Source organism: Perognathus longimembris, chromosome 1 (genome assembly GCF_023159225.1).
Source record: "Perognathus longimembris pacificus isolate PPM17 chromosome 1, ASM2315922v1, whole genome shotgun sequence".
Classification (NCBI taxonomy): domain Eukaryota; kingdom Metazoa; phylum Chordata; class Mammalia; order Rodentia; family Heteromyidae; genus Perognathus; species Perognathus longimembris.
The window spans coordinates 157,533,520-157,554,552 of NC_063161.1; the positions used below are offsets into that span (position 1 = coordinate 157,533,520).

At 49.4% G+C, this 21,033-nt stretch overlaps 1 protein-coding gene across 9 annotated transcripts in view; it reads right to left on the reverse strand.

Moving 5' to 3' along the window:
* Fnbp1 (formin binding protein 1) overlaps nt 1-21,033 on the reverse strand; it is a 107,358-nt gene that overhangs the window by 9,050 nt on the left and 77,275 nt on the right. For 3 of the 9 annotated variants that reach the window (XM_048344823.1, XM_048344894.1, XM_048344884.1), the window contains exons 7-11: nt 13,103-13,231; nt 12,273-12,419; nt 10,107-10,304; nt 8,990-9,172; nt 1,667-1,681 (exon numbers count right to left, since the gene is read on the reverse strand). In XM_048344823.1, coding sequence (XP_048200780.1) covers nt 1,667-1,681; nt 8,990-9,172; nt 10,107-10,304; nt 12,273-12,419; nt 13,103-13,231 — 672 coding nt within the window. The remainder of the gene's footprint in view (nt 1-1,666; nt 1,682-8,989; nt 9,173-10,106; nt 10,305-12,272; nt 12,420-13,102; nt 13,232-21,033) is intronic. The other 6 variants (XM_048344859.1, XM_048344850.1, XM_048344840.1 and 3 more) reach the window with 3 other exon arrangements.

Consider the following 21,033-nt stretch of genomic DNA (forward strand, 5'->3'; position numbering starts at 1 on the left):
GCCTGTGTGGGCTCGAGTGGGAAGGGAGATGATAAGAGTGCAGGGCCGAGGCAGGAGTCCCCCAAAGACAAGCCCGGCCTGGGCAGCGGAAGGCGGCCACACCATCTGCCCTTCTAACCGTTCAGCTCACCCGCGCGCTCTGGGCTCCATGTATGTAAGTGGGACTATGTTTTCGAGAACTGAGATTTTCTTTCTTTGTCTTCAGGTACCTGGGTTTTGAACCCAGGACCTCAGGCTCTTGCTCAGCTTTCTGGTTTTTTGTTTGTTTTGATTGGTTGTGGGGCCTGAACTCAGGGCCTAGGTGCTGTCCCTGAGCAATTTTGCCTAAGGCTAGCACTCTACCACTTTGAGCCACAGTGTTACTTCCGGTTTTCTATTGGTTAACTGGAAGATAGGACTTTTTGCCAGGGCTGACTTTGAACAGTGATCTTCAGATCAGCCTCCTGAGTAGTTAGGATTACAGGCGTGAGCCACTGGTGCCTGGCCCAAATGAAACACAATAAAAGACACCGGCTCACAGCAACAATTCTACCTGGTGACCAACATTCATTCATTCCATTAATATTTTCTGGCCCTCTTATCCAGTGTGTCACTCTGTTTATTGCCCCATGTAACAGCTCAATTTGTGTGTGTGTGCGTGTGTGTATATGTGTGAGAGAGAGTGAGAGCGTGTGTCTTGGGGCTTGAACTCAGGACCTGTGCACCCTCCTTGAGCTTTTGTGCTCAAGGCCAGCAGCACTCTCCGACTTGAGCCAGAGCACCCTCTGGCTTTTGTGGAGGTAGTTCATTGGAGATAGGAGTCTTATGGCTTTCCTGCTCGGGCTGACTTGGAACCGCAATGCTCAGCTCTCAATCTCCTAAATCGCTGGGATTATAGGCGTGAGCCGCTGGTGCCGGGCACGGTGCTGCTTCTACTCTTGGCTGAATTGTGACAGTCTGTCACTGTGCAGTAGAGCTTACAATTTCCTTAGTCACAGCATCCAAGAAGATTGTATAACTCTTTCCCGTCGCTGAAGTATCATTACGGGTTATGTCGGTTAGGAGTTTCTTTTAATACGTTTAGTCATTAGTCTACTTTCTACAGCTATACAATGAACTAGAGACAAGATGGAATGCGAAGTAGGTAACTCTATAAATAAAGGCTTAGGAGGGTCTTTCCACTATCCACCGGATCAGCTGTGGTCCCTCCAACCAGCTATGCACATCCACATAGCATCTGGAAGGTTCCACGCAGGTTCCCACTCTTTCGGGCCGGCTCACTTCTGAGCATCCAGCCAACTCCACCTGTGTCTCGGGCTCTCAGAGAAAAGCATTTTCCCACTAAACGGTTTTTTGCTTGTATACTTTGATCCCCACCTCCAATTTTTCATGTCTATGCTCTTATTTATCTGGGCAGTTTGTCAATGTCTGTCAACCTCGTAAGCCTCTAGTAATAAAGAAAACCAAATCATGGGTTAAGCATTAATACTCTTAGCCACTTGAGAAGATTAAGACTATCAGTATTAGGTTTTCAACGTTTGTATCCAGAAGGGCTAATGTGCCAGCGGAGACATAACAGACACGGTTCACTATTGTCACACGGGAGGCCGGGCGCACGCAGCACGCATCCACAGAGCACACGCCACGGAAGCCCGCGAGCTCGGGGCATGCAGGTCAGGGTGCTTACCAGCTTGAGAGAAAGCTTCCCGACGGAAGGAGTAACGGAGGGGGGAAAGAGAGAGAGAAAAAAACACGCATCAGAAGAGGAGAAACAGGTCGGCCCCCCACCTCTAACACAACGCACGATTCACCCGTGGGCGTGGGTCTGTGAGCGGGCAGCAGATCTGTGCGGAAGCTCACGGGAGGGAGGGGCGGACCCCCGACGCGCCCCTCCCCTGCCTCAGTGGCGGGGAGCGGCTGACTGACGGGAAGGTCCCACTACCACTGTGAATTTGTCACCTCGGCCTGGATGCGAAGGGAAGGGAGAAAAGGAACCACACGGGGCCTTTAATTCTGAACCTCAGGCCCTCCTTCAGCTGTTTTGCTCATGGCTGGTGCTCTACCACTTGAGCCATGCCTCCAGCCTGGCTTTTTGCTGGTTAACTGGAGATGGAGTCTCTCGGACTTTACTGCCCAAAACTAAGCTTCAGAGCGTGATTGTGTAAGTCTTATCCTCCTGAGTAGCTGGGATCCTAGGCATGAGCCACCAGCGCTTAGTTGCAACTCGTAATCCTCCTGCCTCAGTCTCCCAATTGCTTGCATTACAGGAGCGTAAGACAAGGCCAAAGGAGTCTTGGTCTTTCCTTTGTTCCTCTTTCTTCTCTCTGTTTCTCTCATGTTGGTACCAAGACTTGAACTCAGGGCCTTGTGCTAGTGCTCTACCACTTGAGCCATGACTCCAGCTGGCTTTTTGCTGGTTAATTAGAGCTAGATCTCTTGGACTTGTTTCCCTAGGCTGGCTTCAAACATCAATGCTCAGAGCTCACTGGTCAAACTTTGGTCCTTCCTTCCCTCTCCTTCTTTGCTTATTTTGAGCCAGTCCTGGGACTTGAACTCAGGGTCTAGGCATTGTCCCTGAGCTTGTTGGTTTTTTGTTTTTTTGTTTTTGGCTTAATGCTAGTGCTCTACCACTTGAGCCACAGCTCTACTTCCAGCTTTTTTGATAGTAGTTGGACATCAGAGTCTCAGGGACTTTCCTGCCCAGGCTGGCTTTGAGCTGCAATCCTCAGACCTCAGCCTCCTGAGTCATTAGGATGACAGGTTATTCTAGCTACTCAGGAGGCTGAGACCAGAAGGATCACAGTCTGAGACCAGCAGGGTCTGAAAAGTTCTTGAGACTCCATCATCCAGTAAAAAGCTGGGCTGGAGGCACAGATGAGCAGGTCAAGCATCTAGCTAGCGGGTACTAGGGAAGACCTCATCTCAGCCCATTATACGCTGGGCGTGGCGGTGTATGCCTGCCACCTCAGCTGCGTGGGAAGCATAAACAAAAGGACTGTGGCCTAGCTGGCCCAGGTATGCTATTTAAAAAATAGAGCAAAGAAGGTAGGGCGTGGCTCCAATGGTAGAGCACAGGCCTAGCAAGCACAAGGCCCTTAGTCCAAACCCCAGTATCACCAGAAACGAAATGGGGTTCTGTAGGCAAGTCAATACCTGCTCTCTCTCTAACTACAAATCATCATTTTGAAAATTCAGCGTGTGATCTTCACTTAGCTGCTGCCAGTCCAAAAAGTTTCAGACAACAAATAAGGCTCCAAATACATATATCGGGTGGACGGGTGGGGACTAAAGTGCCTCAAGCAGATCCTCCAAATGTTTAGTTCTTAAGCTCTCCTCCAAGGTGACCTGGGGAGTGCACGACTGGGGGCGGTGGGCAGGAGCCCGGCCTCCGGTGAGCTTCAGCACAGATCTGCCTGGCACAAGTTGAGTTCGTTGTACAGACAGATGACATTCATGATGCGCAACAGAGAACGTCCCCGGTCCCCCTTCCCCACAAAGCACACTAGCGAATCCTAAATGTTCGCTCATCCGGGATGGATGCAACATCGCCGAGAACGAGCGCTGGAACTAAGACACACCACTTTGCTCTCTACTCGGCTACTTCTGTTACTTGGAACGAAAAGGTTCCCTGCTCGGCGTTCTAACACCCGATTTCTAACATCAAGACTCTGTCACCCAGGAAAGAGGATTGCTCCAAAATTAAAAAACAAAACAAAAAAACACCCCAAAATGGTGAAGACCACACCCAAATCCTAACAGCAACACAGGAGTACTGACGTCCCAGGCTGTTAAGAGGAGAGCTGCCGTGGAATGCGGAGTTGTTTCTAAGCCGGTTTTCCATCTGAAGTTACCAGCCAGGCAGCTTTGGGATCGCTTTAACATCAGAAAGCAAATCATCGGCTAGGAGAATAATGTCAAGGCTCCACTAAGCTTCGGGCACGGCTACACACAGCAAGGAGCTCTTGAGGCTGAGGCGACAATGAGAGAGCTTCGCGAGCCACAAGCGCCAATAACACGGGCGGGGCCGGGCCCGAGGAGGCCGCGTGTTATTGGACAGTCGTCGCAGGTACTAACCTCACGGGCAAAGAAAGGGGACAGTGAGAAGGAGAGGCCACAGGCGTGGATCTCGACGTGAGATCGAGTCCTACTCTACTCGCTCATTCCACCCGGACCGCTCGCTGGATCTCCAGCCTCTACGGCGTGAGTGTTTGGTTCCTTTCGTTACAAGCGTGGATGTGGCTCCTCCGCCATCTGCCAGAGCGCCTTTTCCTGTGGCTGCGCCCCGCTAGCTGGGGTTTTCTGGGTAAACACTCTGCCATCGAACCGTAGCGCGGCATCTCGGGATGGCAGTGGGAATCCCTTCCCACGTTTTCCCCCAGAACCAGAATTGGAAAACAACGGGAGAGAGAAATCCACCATGAGCTTGGGGGGGGGAGGATGGGATTAAGACCATTCGGTCATTAGGAGGAGGCTCGGTGTCTTTGGCCACGCAAGCTTCTCGGAATGAAGCAGGCATTGAATTTACACAATTAAGCCCCCGCCCTTTTTTTTTCTTTCTGGTTTTGGCTCCCCCTCCCCAGGGTCCGGTTTGTTTGTTTCCCGCTGCACAAGTCCCCAGTCTTGGTGCTGTCGATGTGGTTAGTGGCCCTGCTGTGATTGTGTGAAGCGCATCACAGGGGAACTTACAACATAGTCCCTAGCCTCAAAGGCATACGTGGGCTTCCCTAGCGTCTTCTTCATGAGGTCTTTGTGACAATACAAAGACTGAGTCTGCCAACAACCAGCGAGAGAACAAGACAAAGTAAGTACAAAAATGCAAGCAACCAGGAGACAGTGACATCTCATACGTGACTAGCTCAGCTTCCCAATCGCCTCTCTCATCAACTCTGATGGCATCCTTTCCCTATACCATTCACTCTAGGATGTGCAAGGAAACACACGTCCACATTTTAGGCGCTGATGCCCCTTAGATAGGCCAGCCAAAGAAGTCTTCAGTTCAAGCAATCCAATTATACCTTGTAGATTGCAACTTGAGAACACACTATCTCAGTGTTTCCCCTTGCTTGGTGGTGCGCGGGTTAGGCAAGCGCCTCCCTCCCGAGCCACGCCCCCTCCCGAGCCACGCCCCCTAGCTTTGGGTTAGGCAAGCGCCGCCCTCTCGAGCCACGCCCCCTAGCTTTGGGTTAGGCAAGCACCTCCCTCTCGAGCCACGCCCCCTAGCTTTGGGTTAGGCAAGCACCTCCCTCTCGAGCCACGCCCCCTAGCTTTGGGTTAGGCAAGCGCCTCCCTCTCGAGCCACGCCCCCTAGCTTTCTTCTGAACTTCAAGACAAAATAATAAAGGTCTAGTGTCATACCAGCCTTTACAGATGTTCAGAAACAAAAACGTTTTACAAATGTCGATGGCTTACAACCACACCAAGAAGTATTTTATCTGTCTAGCTGTTTAGAAGCGAAATCAGATAGGCTAAGGAAGGTTTGCACAGGAAATTCGCAGGCTAATGACTGAAACAGATGATTGAAAGACTAAAATCACACGTGTGTTATTCTCCTAGGATATAGGCTTTCTAACTAAATCATCTTTGGCTTCACAGCCTCAAGTTAAAGAGGACAATGAATAAGCGAAATGGTGGCAGAAATGGGTCATTTTCAGCAGGGGGCCTTAAGATAGTCACATTCCAGGCAGAGGCCCTTACCCCAAACTTTAGCTCTAAGAGTGTGGGGTTTCTGAAGGAAAAAAAAAATTGTTTAGCATTTCCCTCCCTCCCATTCCATTCTTTCCCTTACATGTTCTTCTTAGAGGGAAGGGTGTCAAACCTGGCTCTAAGCACAGACTGCCAGGAGCTGGGGGAAGTGCAAGTCCTTCTCTCCAAGTCTTGCCCAGGGCTGGGCTTTGCCCTCAGGGAAACTCCTACCATTCAGGACCTTTTGTTTTTCAAAAGCAGTTTGCTGAGCAAAGATGTGAGGATCCAGAAATGAAACTCATTTTGCTGATTATAGAAAAAAAAATAAAAGGATTTTCTTGAATCAAACCATGGGCTTCCTGTTCCATTTTTTTTTTTTTTTTTGGCCAGTCCTGGGCCTTGGACTCAGGGCCTGAGCACTGTCTCTGGCTTCTTCCCGCTCAAGGCTAGCACTCTGCCACTTGAGCCACAGCGCCACTTCTGGCCGTTTTCTGTATATGTGGTGCTGGGGAATCGAACCTAGGGCCTCGTGTATCCGAGGCAGGCACTCTTGCCACTAGGCTATATCCCCAGCCCCCATTTTTTTTTTTTTATTTGCAAGCGATATATTCTTTCTAGCTATTTTTCTCTTCTTCTTGTTTTATTTATTTACTTTTGGTGTCGGTTCTGGGGCTTGAACTTAAGGCCTTGCACTCTTGCTTGCACTTTCTGCTCAAGGCTGGTGCTCTACTACTTGAGCCACAGCTCTACTTCCAGCTTTTGGGGGGTAAACCACAGATTAAAAAGTCTCAAGGACTTTTGTGCCAAGGCTGGCTTTAAAGCGCAATCCTCGGATCTCAGCCTCCTAAGCAGCTAGAACTACAGGAGTGAGCCACCAGCACCTGGTTGAATACTGACATTCTTTGGTCTCTTGTTAAACACTCCGGAAGATTCCATGAGCACAGGACATGGAGAGAAACAGGGACAAGAGACACAAATGGTAGACATCCATGACCGTTCACATGGTGCATCATGACAGACCGGAGGATGGATGTACAGAGGGGTTGCTTGTAAATAACTTGAATGCATACTTGGAAAGGCTTTCCAGGTGCCGAGCCAAGTGACTTACGGTTAATGGAATACTTTATAGCCTTGCTCGCCCTGGTCTTTTTTTGGGGACGGTCTTTGATGAATCATGAATGGAGTTTTAAAAGTCACCATAATCGAGCCAGGAAGCTGCAGACTCTTCAGCCAGGCCTAATAATAGAGCTCAACACAATCCATCATCCACATCTCAAGCTACACTCGTTCTAACAATGGCTCTCTTGACATTATTGGGAAATCAAGTTTCTAATTCTTTCTCGGCTATGCTGGGAAGTCTTGAAACAAGATAGCTCCCCAACTTTGTGTGAAACCTTGAGCCCTCTCATATAAATCCACGTAGGAAAGTTGTATTTATCTATTTATTTATTTTCTGTTTGCGCTGGTACTGGGACTTGAACTCAGGACTTGCTACTCCGCTCAGCTTTTTCACTCAAGACTAGCACTCAACCAACCACTTGAACCACAGCTCTTTCCTGGCTTCTGGCTGGTTAATGGAGAGAAGCGTCTCACAGACTTTGCTGCCGGGTCTGGCTGTGAACTGTGATCCTTAGATCTCAGCCTCCTGAGTAGCTAGGGTTATAAGGCATGAGCCACTGGCACCCAGTATGAACTTTAATTTTTGACCTTGAATTTAATCATAGGTAATGGCCTTGCTAGCAATTGTGAAATCTACATTCTTTCTCACAAAGTGTTAATTTTTGTACACTCAAAGGACTACAGAGGTCAGGTGATTCCCTTAGCGGCAACCACGGACTGGGATTATGGGGGCTCCTCTTATCTAGTTATTCTTGGACAAGCAGCTGGCCTTCCAGAAGGAAGACCAGAACTTGGGACTGCAGTTTGCAGCAGACGCTGGCTTCCCTTGCCCCGTGAGCACGCCCCTGGCCTGAAGAGGATGTCCGTCCTTAGAGGCTCTGCCCACAGTGCGTGGCGCCTTCCCGGGCACAGGACTTAAGATGCGGCCGTGACCAACTTTAGGAGCAGACCCTAACCCCTCCGCCTGCTTCTTTTCACGCCTCCACGTGTGGGAAATGCTGGTCGCTAGGCTTCTCAGCGGGCTGGGAAGGGGCAGCTGGGAGCTCGGAAACAGACGCTAACCCAGGAAGGAGCTCGCGCTGTTGTCACTTGACCCTCCGAAGAGAAATGCGGGTTTCTGGTCTCTACCAGACATGCCTGGGGCCAGGAGTGCTGGAGAGACTTTGGCTTTTGGAATATCTGCACATACATAATGAGATTTCTTGGGGGAGGAGAGAAAGAGGATCCAGTTCTTAACACAAAACTCATTTCTCTTTCCTATACATTTCAAACATGCAGCCTGGGGGGTCACATTACATAATATTTGGAGTGCGCCCGTTGGAGGCTCGGGCATGCTGGGTAAGGGAGAGCTCTACCAGTGAGCTGAGGGGCTGAATTTTCCACGGGGGGTATCTGTCACATCACCCCTCAGAAGGGTTCAGGTTTGGGGGCACTTCCAGGGGTGCTTGTGCCTGTGGGCTTCCCCACACCCCGGTGTCAAGGGACATTGTATCAACATCCTATAATTTCACTAAAATAGCAAAACCACAGTGTCTTCCCCGCTTCCCCTTTGAGCTGAGGCCCAGCTCGGGGGGGAAAATCTATGTGACACACGGCTTCCGTGATTAGTAAGCAAGCGTTTTCTGTACACGCAGTCACTTCCAATTCCCCATCTCCTACTCCGTTAGTTTTAGAAACCAAATCTAAAGTTTCCTTGTTATTGGTGAAACCAAAGGTGAAAAATTAACAACAGATGCTTTAAAGGGGAAGGGAGCACAAGTCCTTCCTTCTAGAAAGTACTAGGAGCCAAAGAGAACTGAGGACTGGCTGGCTTCCTCTTTCCACCTATCCATCCATCATCTATGTATCCATTAATAACCCATTACCCATCACCTACCATCAACCCATCCATCCATCCATCCATTCATCCATCCAACCATCCACCTATCCATCACCATTCGATCCATCTATTCTTTATCCGTCCGTCATTTATCTATTCATTTACCCATCACCCATTGATCCATCCGTCCTGTCCCCTTCTTTTTTTCCCTCCTCTTTATGTCTGTCTTCTTCCCCAGCTACACAGCAACCAATCCTAAGCTCCATTTTTCTTTAGTGTCATGAGGGAGAACACAACGAAGGCATTCATTCACAAATAAAATCAGTTATGCAGAACAACACGTGCAACGCAAGTGCGCGAAGAAATGCCGGATTCCACAGCAGAACTTACCCCGCGCTTTAGGCTCCTGAAGCAGTGGATTTTGGGTTTGGAGATCATGAACTCGTTGAAGCGATGGGAGAGGGGTTCCTTTGGCTGCTTGGGAGACTGGGGGCCGTTGGGAACAGCAGAAGGTGAGGCAGAGGCAGGGGGGGGAGGGGGAGGCTGATGGGGGGATGTTAAAAGGGACATAAGCTACATGTGAGAGATGGAGCAGCGACAGAATAAAATCAGAAACAAGAAGACATAAACAAAAATAAGGATCAAATCATATTTGAAATCCAAAGCAAGTAAAACACACACAAACCATTAAATATTTAGGCCATGGTCCGAAAGGAAGCACGTGGGAAGTGTAAGATGACGGGGTGAAAGTAGTGAGAGATTCGGTAAGTAAAGCGACAGAGGAACAAGAAGTACCCGACACAAGCAGCTCATGCGACATTCACGTGCAGGCTACAGCGCTCATCGCGTTTCCAACACCAGGGGAAGCGGGAGGGGGGGGGCGGGGAAATGTCTCTACATCGCCTAAACTAACAGAGCTCGATGGAGGGAGAGGAAAAGGCTACAAGGATTGTGAAAACAGCACCAGTCTTTTGGAATTAAACGTCCGACCGTTCTAAGGTTAAAGCAAGTAATATTCTTTCAGGTTAACGCGTCATGCACCTACGGACCACACCACGGAAGAGATAAATGGAAATGCTCACGGAAACACAGGTTAACATGAACTCAAAACCCAGTTATGCTCGAGGCCCCGGGCAGGCGGTCAATTAGGTGTGCGGATAAATGGTTATGGACCCCTCTGTCCCAGCTGAGGCGGCCAGCAGTACAGGAGAACGAGGGCAGGGACGGGGGCGTGGGGGGGGGAACCACACGGTCAGTCAGTGGTTAGTGTGGGTGACACGGCAGGGTGACAACACATCTGAAGTGAGACCAGGGCCATGGCAAAGATACCACCACCGCAAGGAAACGCTGTTCTAAGCTACAACAGCACGCTAGCTTTCGTCTCGTTCGTTTCCTTCGAAAACTTCCGAGCCAAGGTCTTAATGTTTTACTGAGACTATACAAGATAAACTCAAAATCTGTGCACTGTATCAAACTCACTTTCGCACCGAGCGCCAACCTTCAGTACCTTGTTTTTCTTGATGAATGGCCATAGCTTTCCTTTGGCTTTGCCGGCCAGTCTGAGCTCAGGTTTGCCTTCCCCTCTGGAATTGGAAAGGCTGTTGTCGGACACGGTGCGTTTCATGGGCTGGGTGTAATCCTCAAATTCAATGTCACCAGGGGGCTCAAATCCTGATTTATAAGCCTCTATGACCAGCTGGGAATCCTGAAATGAGACCCGCCATGGAAGTGTGAGATGCATGCAGACAGAGGCTTCTTATCTGACCCGTCACTACAACCTCCTAGACACAGGTGCTAAGAAAATGACGGAGATTCGTAATGGAGGTTTTGCTGGTGACATGTTTGTCACCAGGAAAGGTTATGTCCCATTCAATAGAAAGGCTCTGTCTTTACTTGAGATCCTAGTGACTTTCAACAACCTTGTTTCTACATTTGGAAAAACAAGTATCAGCTAAAATACAATGCTAAACCAGGTGCCAGTGGCTCACACCAGTACTCCTAGGTACTCAGGAGGCTGAGATCTGAAAATTGCAGTTTAAAACCAGCCAGGGCAAGAAAGTCCATGAGATTCTCATCCCCAATTAACTACCAAAAAGGCAAAAGTGAGCCGGGTGCTGGTGGCTCATGCCTATAATCCTAGCTACTCAGGAGGCTGAGATCTGAGGATAACAGTTCAAAGCCAGCCCAGGCAGGAAAGTCTGTGAGACGTTTAGCTCCAATTAACACTAGGAAACCAAAGTGGCGCTGTGGCTCAAAGTGGTAGAGCACTAGCCTTGAGCAAAAGAACTTAGGGACCAGTGCCCAGGTCCTGAGCTCAAACCCAGGTCCTGCACAGAAACAAAATACCTCAGTATGAAAACAGAAAAATCAGTGGGCCATGATAATAGTTTTCTTAGAAAACATGAGAGTAGCAATCTGGTTTCCACTGGCAGTTTTCCTTTTTTTTTCTTCTGAGGTGGTACTGGGATTGGAATTCAAGGCCTGGTCTTGCTAGGAAGGCACTTCACCACTGGAGCTACCCCTCCAGTTAATCCCCGCCTCTCAGGAGGCGGAGACTGGGAGGGTGATAGCTTAAGTCCAGTCTGGGGAAAACATCTGAGGGCCCTCATCTCAACCACCAAGCCAGAGGGGTCACAGACACACGCCTTCCATTCTGGCTCCAGTGGTGAAGGCTGGCAGGGCTCTGAGTGTATTCGGAGGCAACAGGTGGTCACTTGGTGTGAGGAGGAGGGGGGTCAGGAGCAGTTCCCAAACCTGCAGTGTGGAAGGATGGAGACCCCCGCCCCCCCCCGCCCCTCGGAGGAGCTGCACGCGCTGGCCAGGCAGGTGGGGGAGGGTGCTGGGGGAGGCCCTCAGCCCTGGCAGGGCCTCCATGGCAGAGGCCATGAACACTGGATGAGTAGGTGGGTGAGGAGGGCTGGGGGTAGTCCATTTCAGGTACAATAAGGGGTGAAGCCATGGACAGTTGAATTCATAAATTCATAGTGTAGGGCCCAGGCTCAACGTGGACAAATGAAGACCCACATGCAGAGGTAACTAAAGCGAACGCACTATGTAGCGGGGTGGCTAGTGGTTCGCGGCTGCCATCTTAGTTGCGCTGGAGAATCACAGTTCAAAGCCAACCCAGGCAGGAAAATTTGTGAGACTCTTATTTCCAATTCACTACCAAAAAGGTGAAGATAGAGCTGTGGCTCAAGTGGTAGAGTGCTAGCCTTGAGCGCCCAGGCTTTGAGTTCAAGCCCCGGGATGGACAGACACACAAGGACACACACACACCCCTCTGGAGGCATGGCTTAAATGGCAGAGCACCTGCCTGGCAAGTACAAGGCCTTGAGTTCAAACTCTAGTACTGAAAAAAAAAAAAAAAAGAAAAAGAAAAAGAAAACAGGACTGGGCAGCAAAGGAGTTCAGGGACAGTTGAAGCTCCAAAGTTGACAAAAAAACAACAACCCCAAAACCCTAAAAAACCAAGACAGTAGGAAAGGCTGATACAATGATCCAGGGAGCTTTGTAAGCGTTCTCAGGAGATTATAAAAATACTTTGTACTTTCCTCAGTGCTTCTGAAAAGCACCAAGACCACAAAGACCACAGAAAGTAGCCCCCCACCACCTTGAAGTATCTGACCGAGGCCTTCCGGGAAGGCGGCCGGAGCCCGGCCGGATGGATGCTTACCCTGTTCTGATCAATGGACTCCGCCGCCTTCACAATTTCGTCCAAGCACTTGCCAATGATCGGGATCACCTGCCGGTCGACCTCTGCGTATGTCTTCATGGACTGCCCCATCCGCACGATCCTCCGCTCCTCCATCTCCTGGATTTTCTGCAATGCCAGATTTTGTGTAACATAAACACAGCCCATTGTTTGCCATGGAAGTCATGTCCATGAGAGGTTTTTGGATTTGTTTTGTTTTGGTTCTGTCAGTCTTGAACTTGGGGGTCTGGGCGTTATCTCTGGGCATTTTTGCCTAAGGCTAGCACTCCACCACTCTGAGCCAGAATGCCACTTCCAGTTTTCTAATGGTTCCACTGGAAAGAAGAGTCTCATAGACTTTCCTGCCCAGGCTGGCTGTGGACAGCACTCCTCAGATGACAGGCAATGAGCCATTAGTGCTGTCATGTGAGACATTTATCTCCAATGAATCACCAAAAGGCCAGAAGTGGAGCTGCGGCTCAAGTGGTAGGGCGATAGCCTTGAGTGAAAAAACTCAGGGACAGCGCATAAGCCCTGAGGTTCAAGCCTCAGTGCAGGTGTGAGCACAGAAATGCGCACGTGCGTACACGTACACACACACGTACACACACACTCACACATGCGCGCATGCACGCACGCACGCGCACCGAGGTAAACAGGCCCTGTCATCCTGCCTAGTCCAGGAGCGACTCAGGCCTTTCCAAAGTGGAATGGGACCTGCAAGTGGGAGGACCCCTGAAGATGCTGGGGATGAAGGCGTGGTGGGGAGGACTCCCCTGGAGACGCTGGGGACGAGGGCGGGGAGCACTCACCTGGAAGATATTGGGGATGTGGGTGTGGTAGTACTCGTGCTGTTCACGGTTGAATTTCTGCAGGATGGAGGAGTAATCTGCCTTGCTGTCCTCTGCCATTTGGTGCCGGATTTGAGCTTGCTGCCGTGCCTTAGAGCAAGAGCCAGAGAGAGGCCTCCTGTTTACACGCGCTCGATAAAAGCCTAGAGCTGCCACTGGGGCCACGGTGAAGTCTGGAGGGGGGAGGCGACGGGGCAGGGCGTGGGCCGTCCGCGCGGACACAAGCACCCCCCCCTTCCCGGCTGCTCTCCCTTGGGGCCAGCTCACACAATGTCCTTCCCAGTGATCCTGGCGGGAACCTAGACATTTTGTGTGTGCGAGTGCCAGTGCTGCGACTTGAACCGAGGGTCTCCAGTGCTCACTTGGCTTCTCCGCTCAAGTCTGGCGCTCTACCGCTCGAGCCACAGCTCCACTTCTGGCTTTTTGCTGGTTAGTTGGGGATAAGAGTCTCATGGGCTTTTCCTTCCACCTGGACTGACTTTAAGCCATAACCTTCAGATCTCAGGTCCTGGGTATGTATTTAAAAATCGAATCGGTCGCGGAGTTCATGAGCTAAAAAGGCCTATCCCACACTGCTCAAAGTGAGCCTGGCTACAACCCTTCACCTATACTTACCTTGAGTGTAAGTTTTAAAGAAAGTCATTTAGTATACTATTTGTGCTTTTTATGTCTTTCTTTTTTTCCTTCTTTCTTGGTATTGGTTGTGTTTAGAGTACTCTGTTTGGTTTTTCTCCTTAAAAAAAATCGACCATAAGGCTCACACCTATAGTCCTAGCTACTCAGGAGGCTGAGGTCTGAGGATTATGGCTTGAAGTCAGTCTGGGCTGAAAAGTCCCTATGAGATTCCTACCTCCAATAAACTACTCAAAAAAAGTCAGAAGTAGCACTGTGGCTCAAGTGGTAGAGTGCTAGCCTTGACACAATGCCCAGGCCCTGGGTTCTAGCCCCAGGATTGGCCAAAAAAAAAAAAAAAGTAATAAAAATTTATAAATTTGAGCCAGGTGTGGTAGTACACATCTGTAATCTCAGCTCCTCGGGAGACGGAGATGGGAGAATCACTTCAACCTAGAAGTTCAAGGTCAGTCGGGCAGCACAGTGGGACCTCACTGCCCCCGCCCCCAAACAAAACAATAAATATGCTTTCCTCTTTTCCTTCCTGTGTTGGTTAATCACACACCTAAAAAGAACTAGAGTGATTTCTGACAAGTGGCGGGTTCCATTTCTGGCAGGGCGAGGGGTGCAGGGGATCAATCCCACGGCTCCGGCATACTAAGCACGCATTCTACCACCAAGCCCGATCCCCAGGCCCAGAATCCATGTCAAAGCTCAAACAAGAAAGCCTTCAGCCGGACGCTGGCTGCTGGTGCCTGTTACTCTAGCAACTTGGACGGGGATCAGGAAGCTGAGATCTGGAAGACTGCAGTGTGAGGTGAAGCCAGGCAAAACAGAAGTCCATAAGACCCCATCCTCGTGCCTGTCACCCCAGCTATGACAGGAAGCATAAAATAGGCAAACTGTGGTCCAGGCCCAGGCAAAAAATCAGATGCTACCTCAATATAACCTGCACAAAACGGGGCTGGGGATGAGGCTCAGCAAGAGCGAAGCTCTGCGTTTAAAATATATATATTCTCTCAGGCTGGGGTCCCAAGGCTCGCATCTGCAATCCCAGCTACTTATTAGGAGGCTGAGATCTGAGGATCACGTTTCAAAGCCAACCCGGGAAGAAAAGCCAGTTAGACAGACTATCTCCAATGAACTTCCAAACGCTGGAAGTGAAACTGTGGCTCAAGTGACAAGAGTACTAGCCTTGAGTGTAAAAAGCTAATGGACAGTACCTAGGCCCTGGTATGTATACACACACACACACACACACACACCCTCTACGCGTGACTGGCAGCAGGTTATCTCATGACGCTAATACAATCTGAGGTTCACGTGGCGTAATCCCACCCCCTGCCAGGTGAAGACATGGCCTGGTTCTCAGGTGACGTGGCCATCTCACTATATGGTGCCAAAAACACGCCAGGGAGGAGGCTGCGTTCCAACATAAACGTGCAGCTTGGGGGCTGCCCGTCCTTTTACTTTACTAATTGAGTGTTCTGGAAGAGTATGAGCTATCGTCAAAGGAAGCAGGTAGGAAGGATGCCCAAATGCAAACGCAAAGAAATTCTGAAGCCTTTGTCCCATCTTTTTTTTTTTCTTTTCTTTTGGCAGTACTGGGATTTGAACTGAGTCTGGCGCTTGCTAGGCAGGTGCTCTACCACTTGAGTCACACCCCCAGCCCTGTCTCTGGCCTTTTCTGGTTTTCTCCCATCTCAAGTCAGAGGCCGATGTCCTGCCTGTGAGTTGAAGGCACAGTCCACTCTTGCTTCCTCCGCTCGCTTGGGGCTGGAGTATGTACTTCCCCGTCACCTGCCGACGCTTCCCAAATGAAAGGGGATGGTCACGTCCACAGGGGCGGCCTTCTGACCCCGAGGGCTTCTCGGTTCCTTACGACTCTGCCTTACCTCAGTAGCAGTTGAGGCAGCTCGCTGAAGCCTGGTTTCTTTGAGCCGCCAGTTCCTCCCCTTTGCCGCTGGCCTGTGTCCCTTCCTGACCATATGCTGGGTTCCGCTTCCCGTTGTGCCCACCGGTAGATATCACGGTGCGTCCCCAAATGCTAACTGCAGCCTCTCTCAAAGCGCCTCTCCTCCCGGAATGACAGCCTGACACCCCCCACGCCTTCCATCTGTCCCCCAGCCCCCACCCCTCCAAAACAACCATTTCAATGACCTCCCGGAACTGAGTATTTTATTTTGAATATGTATTTTTAAAAAATGAGCAAAGGAACTCCCCATAGACGTCAAATGTCCACTACATTCTCTGTTTTATTCACACACCTTCCTCAGAAAGTCCTGCCTAGCTTTCTATATGTAAAGCTTTAGGGCTGGGGATATGGCCTAGTGGTAGAGTGCTCGCCTCATATACATGAAAGCCCTGGGTTCCATTCCTGAGCACCACATACATAGAAAAAGCCGGAAGTGGCGCTGCGGCTCAAGTGGCAGAGTGCTAGCCTTGAACAAAAAGAAGCCAGGGACAGTGCTCAGACCCTGAGTCCAAGCCCCAGGACTGGCAAAAAAAAATTAAAACAAAACAAAAACTTTAAGGTTATTTTATTTTGCCAAAAAGAGGAGGAAAAGTGATCAATTTTAATGCTGAGTTCCAGGAGAGAGCGGCTTGTCTGTGGAGGGTGGGAAAAGAGAGAGAAAAGGAGAGAGGGAGAGAGGGAGGAGGGAAGGGAGAGGGGGAAAGAGAAACAGAGACAGAGAAAGGGAGAAACAGAGAGAGAGAGAGATGAAGCCACTCTTTGCCCAGAGTTGCTGTAGTACAAATAAAATGGCCTATTTAAATTTTCCAGGAAGCTGTTGCAACTAAGAATACGTTTTCAAGTTCCAAACTAAGAATGCATTAAAAAAAAAAAAATTCCTATCAGAGCGCAGGGGGTTCTGTCAGAGACCCCCAGGCTAAGGGCTTGCCAAAACAATGAGTCTGTCTTTGATAAATTACGAGCAGTTAAAACACAAAACAGAGAAAAGCTTCCAAATAAGTTAACCAAAGAAATCTGCTTGAGCTATGCCAGCCATTTCCTGAGCTTTTCTTTGCCCTGGACTGTAGTTCTGGGTCCTCCGAGGGAGGGCTGGGAGAGGAACATAGCCTAGGAGCCCAGAATCCCAATTCTCCTGCTCCATTCACTTGCTAAGCAGCGTGAAGAAAAGGCCTTCTGTTCCCCAGTACCTCAGTTACCCACTTTGAAAACTACAAGGGGGGGGGGGCAATTCACTCAGGTGAGCAGCTGGAGGAGATGGGCTGACCTGCCCACTCCAGCCTGGCACAGTGCCCAGGCAGGCCAAAGCAACGTGTGAGCTCGAGAAAAGACAGCATCATGCCTCCCAGGGCAGCCCAGAGCCCCTGGAGACATGAGACTTCCCTTACAGTACATTAATCTCTCTCTCTCTCTCTCTCCCTTCCTACCTTTCTCTTTCTTTCCCCTTCCCCACCCTGTTTCTCTCCCTCTCCCTTTCTGCCGGGGTTGGGAACTTGGGGCCTAGATGTTATCCCTTAGCTTTTGTACTCTACACTTGAGCTACAACTGTAGTTCTGGCTTTTGGGTGATTAACTAGAGATAAGAGTCGCATGGATTTCCCTGCCCCGGGTGGCTTTGAACCTCAATCCTCAGCTCTCAGCCTCCTGAGTAGCCGAGTAGACAGGCGTGAGCCCCTGGTGCCTCTCTCTCTCTCTGTTCTTTTTTTTTTTTTTTCTTTTGCCAGTCCTGGGGCTTGAACTCAGGGCCTGAGCACTGTCCCTGGCTTCTCTTTGCTCAAGGCTAGCACTCTGCCACTTGAACCACAGCGCCACTTCTGGCCATTTTCCATATATGTGGTGCTGGGGAATCGAACCCAGGGCCTCATGTATACGAGGCGAGCTCTCTTGCCACTAGGCCATATCCCCAGCCCTCTCTCTCTGTTCATGACGATCCTGGCTCACCAGGCTCATACTGATCTGAGAGTCCGGACTCTTCTGGAAGGCAGACAAGGTATGCCTGGTGAGGACCCCCCACTCTCCACTGCCAGGGTCTAGAGGTATCATGAAGAACAGAGACCCTTAAACCACACTGCAAGTTCAGCTCTGGAAGATGTACATTCCTCAGCGACTCGATAATGACTCACGTCCCACAAGCAGGGGAAACAGAGGCGCCACACTTCCCTTGTGGAATAAATGCAGCCTGTTTGGTGCAAGGAAAGTAGCTACTCATCCTTAGTTTCCAAGTCAAAACAGAGTTGTTGTTTTGTTCTTTGTGGTGCTGCTCTGCACTTGCTAGGCAGGCATCCTACCACTTGAGCCACACCCCTAACCCATGTTGCTTATATTTTAAATTTTTGCTGGTCCTGGGCTTGAATTCAGTGCCTGGGCACTGTTCCTCAGCTCTTTTTTTTTTTTTTTCCCATCAAGGCCAATGCTCTACCGTTTGAGCCACAGCTCCACTTCCAGCTTTTCTGGTGGTTAACTAGAGGTAAGAGCCTCATGGCTTTGAACCCAGATCCTCAGATCTCAGCCTCCTCTCCTGAGTAACTAGGATTACAGACACGAGCCATCAATGCTTGGTAAAATAGATTCCTTTGTGTGTCAGCATGGGGATTTGAACTTACGGCCTTTCGCTCTTGCTTGGCACTTTTGCTCAAGGCTGGCACTCTACTACTTGACCCATACCTTTACTTCCAGCTTCTTGATGCTAAGTGAAGAAAAGATTCTCTTGAACTTGTCTTCCCCGGGCTAGCGTTGAATAGAGACTCCCCAAATCTCAGCCTTCTGAGTAGCTAGAATGATAGCCACTGGCCACGGGCACCAGGCATTGGTTGGTATTTTTGCACATTAACTTCCAAGCTTGCTAACGATTATGTTTTATGGAGGAAATACAAACTCATGACAGATATGGCTGTTTACATGAGAGAGACAAACAACCAAACCATCTTCCCTAGACTATTTGACTTCAATACTGATCCACTCCTGCAAGAGTCAGAGCAAATGCAATCATCCTATTCAGTAGACACTACAGTATGTGGAAAATGAATTTGCAACTTGTGGGCAGGGATGGGAGGAAGAAACAGGGGAGAAAGCAAAGAAAGATATGACAGTGTCCAAAAAAAGGAATATGCTCACGACCTGACTTGTGAAATGGTAACTCCTTGTACAACACTTAATGATAACAACACAATTGCATTTTGAACTTTTTAACCATTAAGCTGCAGTTAGAAAATTTATTTCCTGCATTCAAACTAACCACTTCCTCTTTCAAAAAAAAAGATTCTGTGTGCTCAGCTGTTCTGAAGGGAACACTTCAGAGAACTAGTCAGACAAACAAAGACAAACTAGTCTATCAAACAAAGTGAGGAAAGCAAGCACTCGAGAGACTCGCTCATTCAATAAAGATGTCAACCCGGCCGTTCCAGCCGCAAACCAAAGCCCTCGCCGGCCCATTCCATATACACAGAAGAACGAGAGCAGATATCTTGCTAGACATTGTTTTCCCCAAATGGTAAAAGAATGTAGCACTCTGCTGCTTCGCTGCTCCAGTGAGCCTTGAGGGAGTACTTCCTGCCTGTTGCGAGGGACGGGGTGGGATGAGGACACTGTCCCTGGGGAGGAAAATGGCTCCCATCTGTCACCTCTGCTTCTCAGTGCCACCATCCCCAGCCTGCTAAGGACCAAACGTCTCCTTGCTAAGCAGTGGCGCAGGTTCCTACTACGGCTGCATTCTTCTCTTGAAAACATCTTCTTAACCAATTGTGGGGGGCCTTGATCTCAGGGTCTGGGCACTGTCCCTTAGTTGTTTTTTTTTCCTCAAGGCTAGCACTCTGCCACCTGAGCCACAGCTCTACTTTGAGGCCTTTGGTAGTTAATTGGAGATAAGAGTCTCATGGCCTTTCCTGACTGGGTTGGCTTTGAACGTTGGCCTTCAGATCGCAGCCTCTGGAGTAGATAGGATTACAGGTGTGAGCCACTGGCACCTGGAACCTGTACTTTTTTTTGACTGGCCTTGAGGCTTGAACTCTGGGACTGGGCACTGTCCCTGAGCGTTTGTGCTCAAGGCTAGGGGCTCTACCACTTGAGCCACAATTCTACTAGTAGCTTTTCTTTTAGGTTTTAGTGGAGATAAGAGTCTCATAGACTTTCCTGCCAGGGCTGGCTTCAAATTGCAATTCTCATATCTCAGCCTCCTGAGTATTTAGGATTACAGGCATGAGCCACTGGCTCCCAGCTCTTTTTTTCTTTTTTTTTTTTAACTATAGTTAACAACCTAAATTTAGGGGCTGGGAATATGGACCAGTGGTAGAGTGCTTGCCTCACATACATGAAGCTCTGGGTTCGATTCTTCAGTACCACATATATAGGAAAAGCCGGAAGTGGTGCTGTGGCTCAAGAGGCAGAGTGCTAGCCTTGAGCAAAAAAGGAAGCCAGGAACAGTACTCAGGCCAGGACTGGCAAAAACCAACAACAACAACAACAACAAAAAACCCCACCTAAAATTAGGGGTACAGGGCACAGCCAAGTGGTAGACTGTAGAGACCCTGGATTTATCCCCAGTATCCCCAATAAAACAAACAAGTCTTTGAGTTTTGCCTTTGCTCATAAATGGTTCAAGATTTCCTGTTCTTCAAAACAGGGACATGGATGGAGACCTTTAAAATTACTAACACTCAGGCTGGGAATGTGGCTTAGCAGTAGAGTGTTTGCCTAGCATGCATGAAGCCCTGGGTTTGATTCCTCAGTTCCACATACACAGAAAAAGCCAGAAGTGGCGCTATGGCTCAAGTGGTACAGTGCTAGCTTTGAGCCAAGGAAGCTCAGGGCCAGTGCCCAGGCTCTGAGTTCAAGCCCCAGGACTGGCAAAAAAAAAGAAAAGGAAAAGAAAATAATTACTAACACTCAACACTAGATTTGTTTAGAAGCCATAATATCATACAAAAGTGGAACACAAAATCTCAAGAAAACTGACCCTCTTTTCAGCACTGATGGCCAAAATGAATGAACACTGAAAACATTTCCTCCAGCTAGGTTATGTAAAAATCTCACGGTTAAGCCAGAAAGAAGACAACCTATTAGACCACAGACAGAGTTAGCACCTAGAAGAGAGGTTCCAAGAAACAGCCACGTTAACTAATGCTTTGTGGTCATCCGCCTCTAGTGAAGACAAGCCCCAGACATTAAGTGAAACTGGAGCTGCTGGGAAAGGAAGAAACAAGTACCAGAGTTTTCAAAACAGAACCTGAACTCAAACCAACAATTCCCATGGCTGTGTGGACGCCCTCATGGCAGTTTCGGGGTGACCGTGTCCTACTTTGCAGTAAGGAATT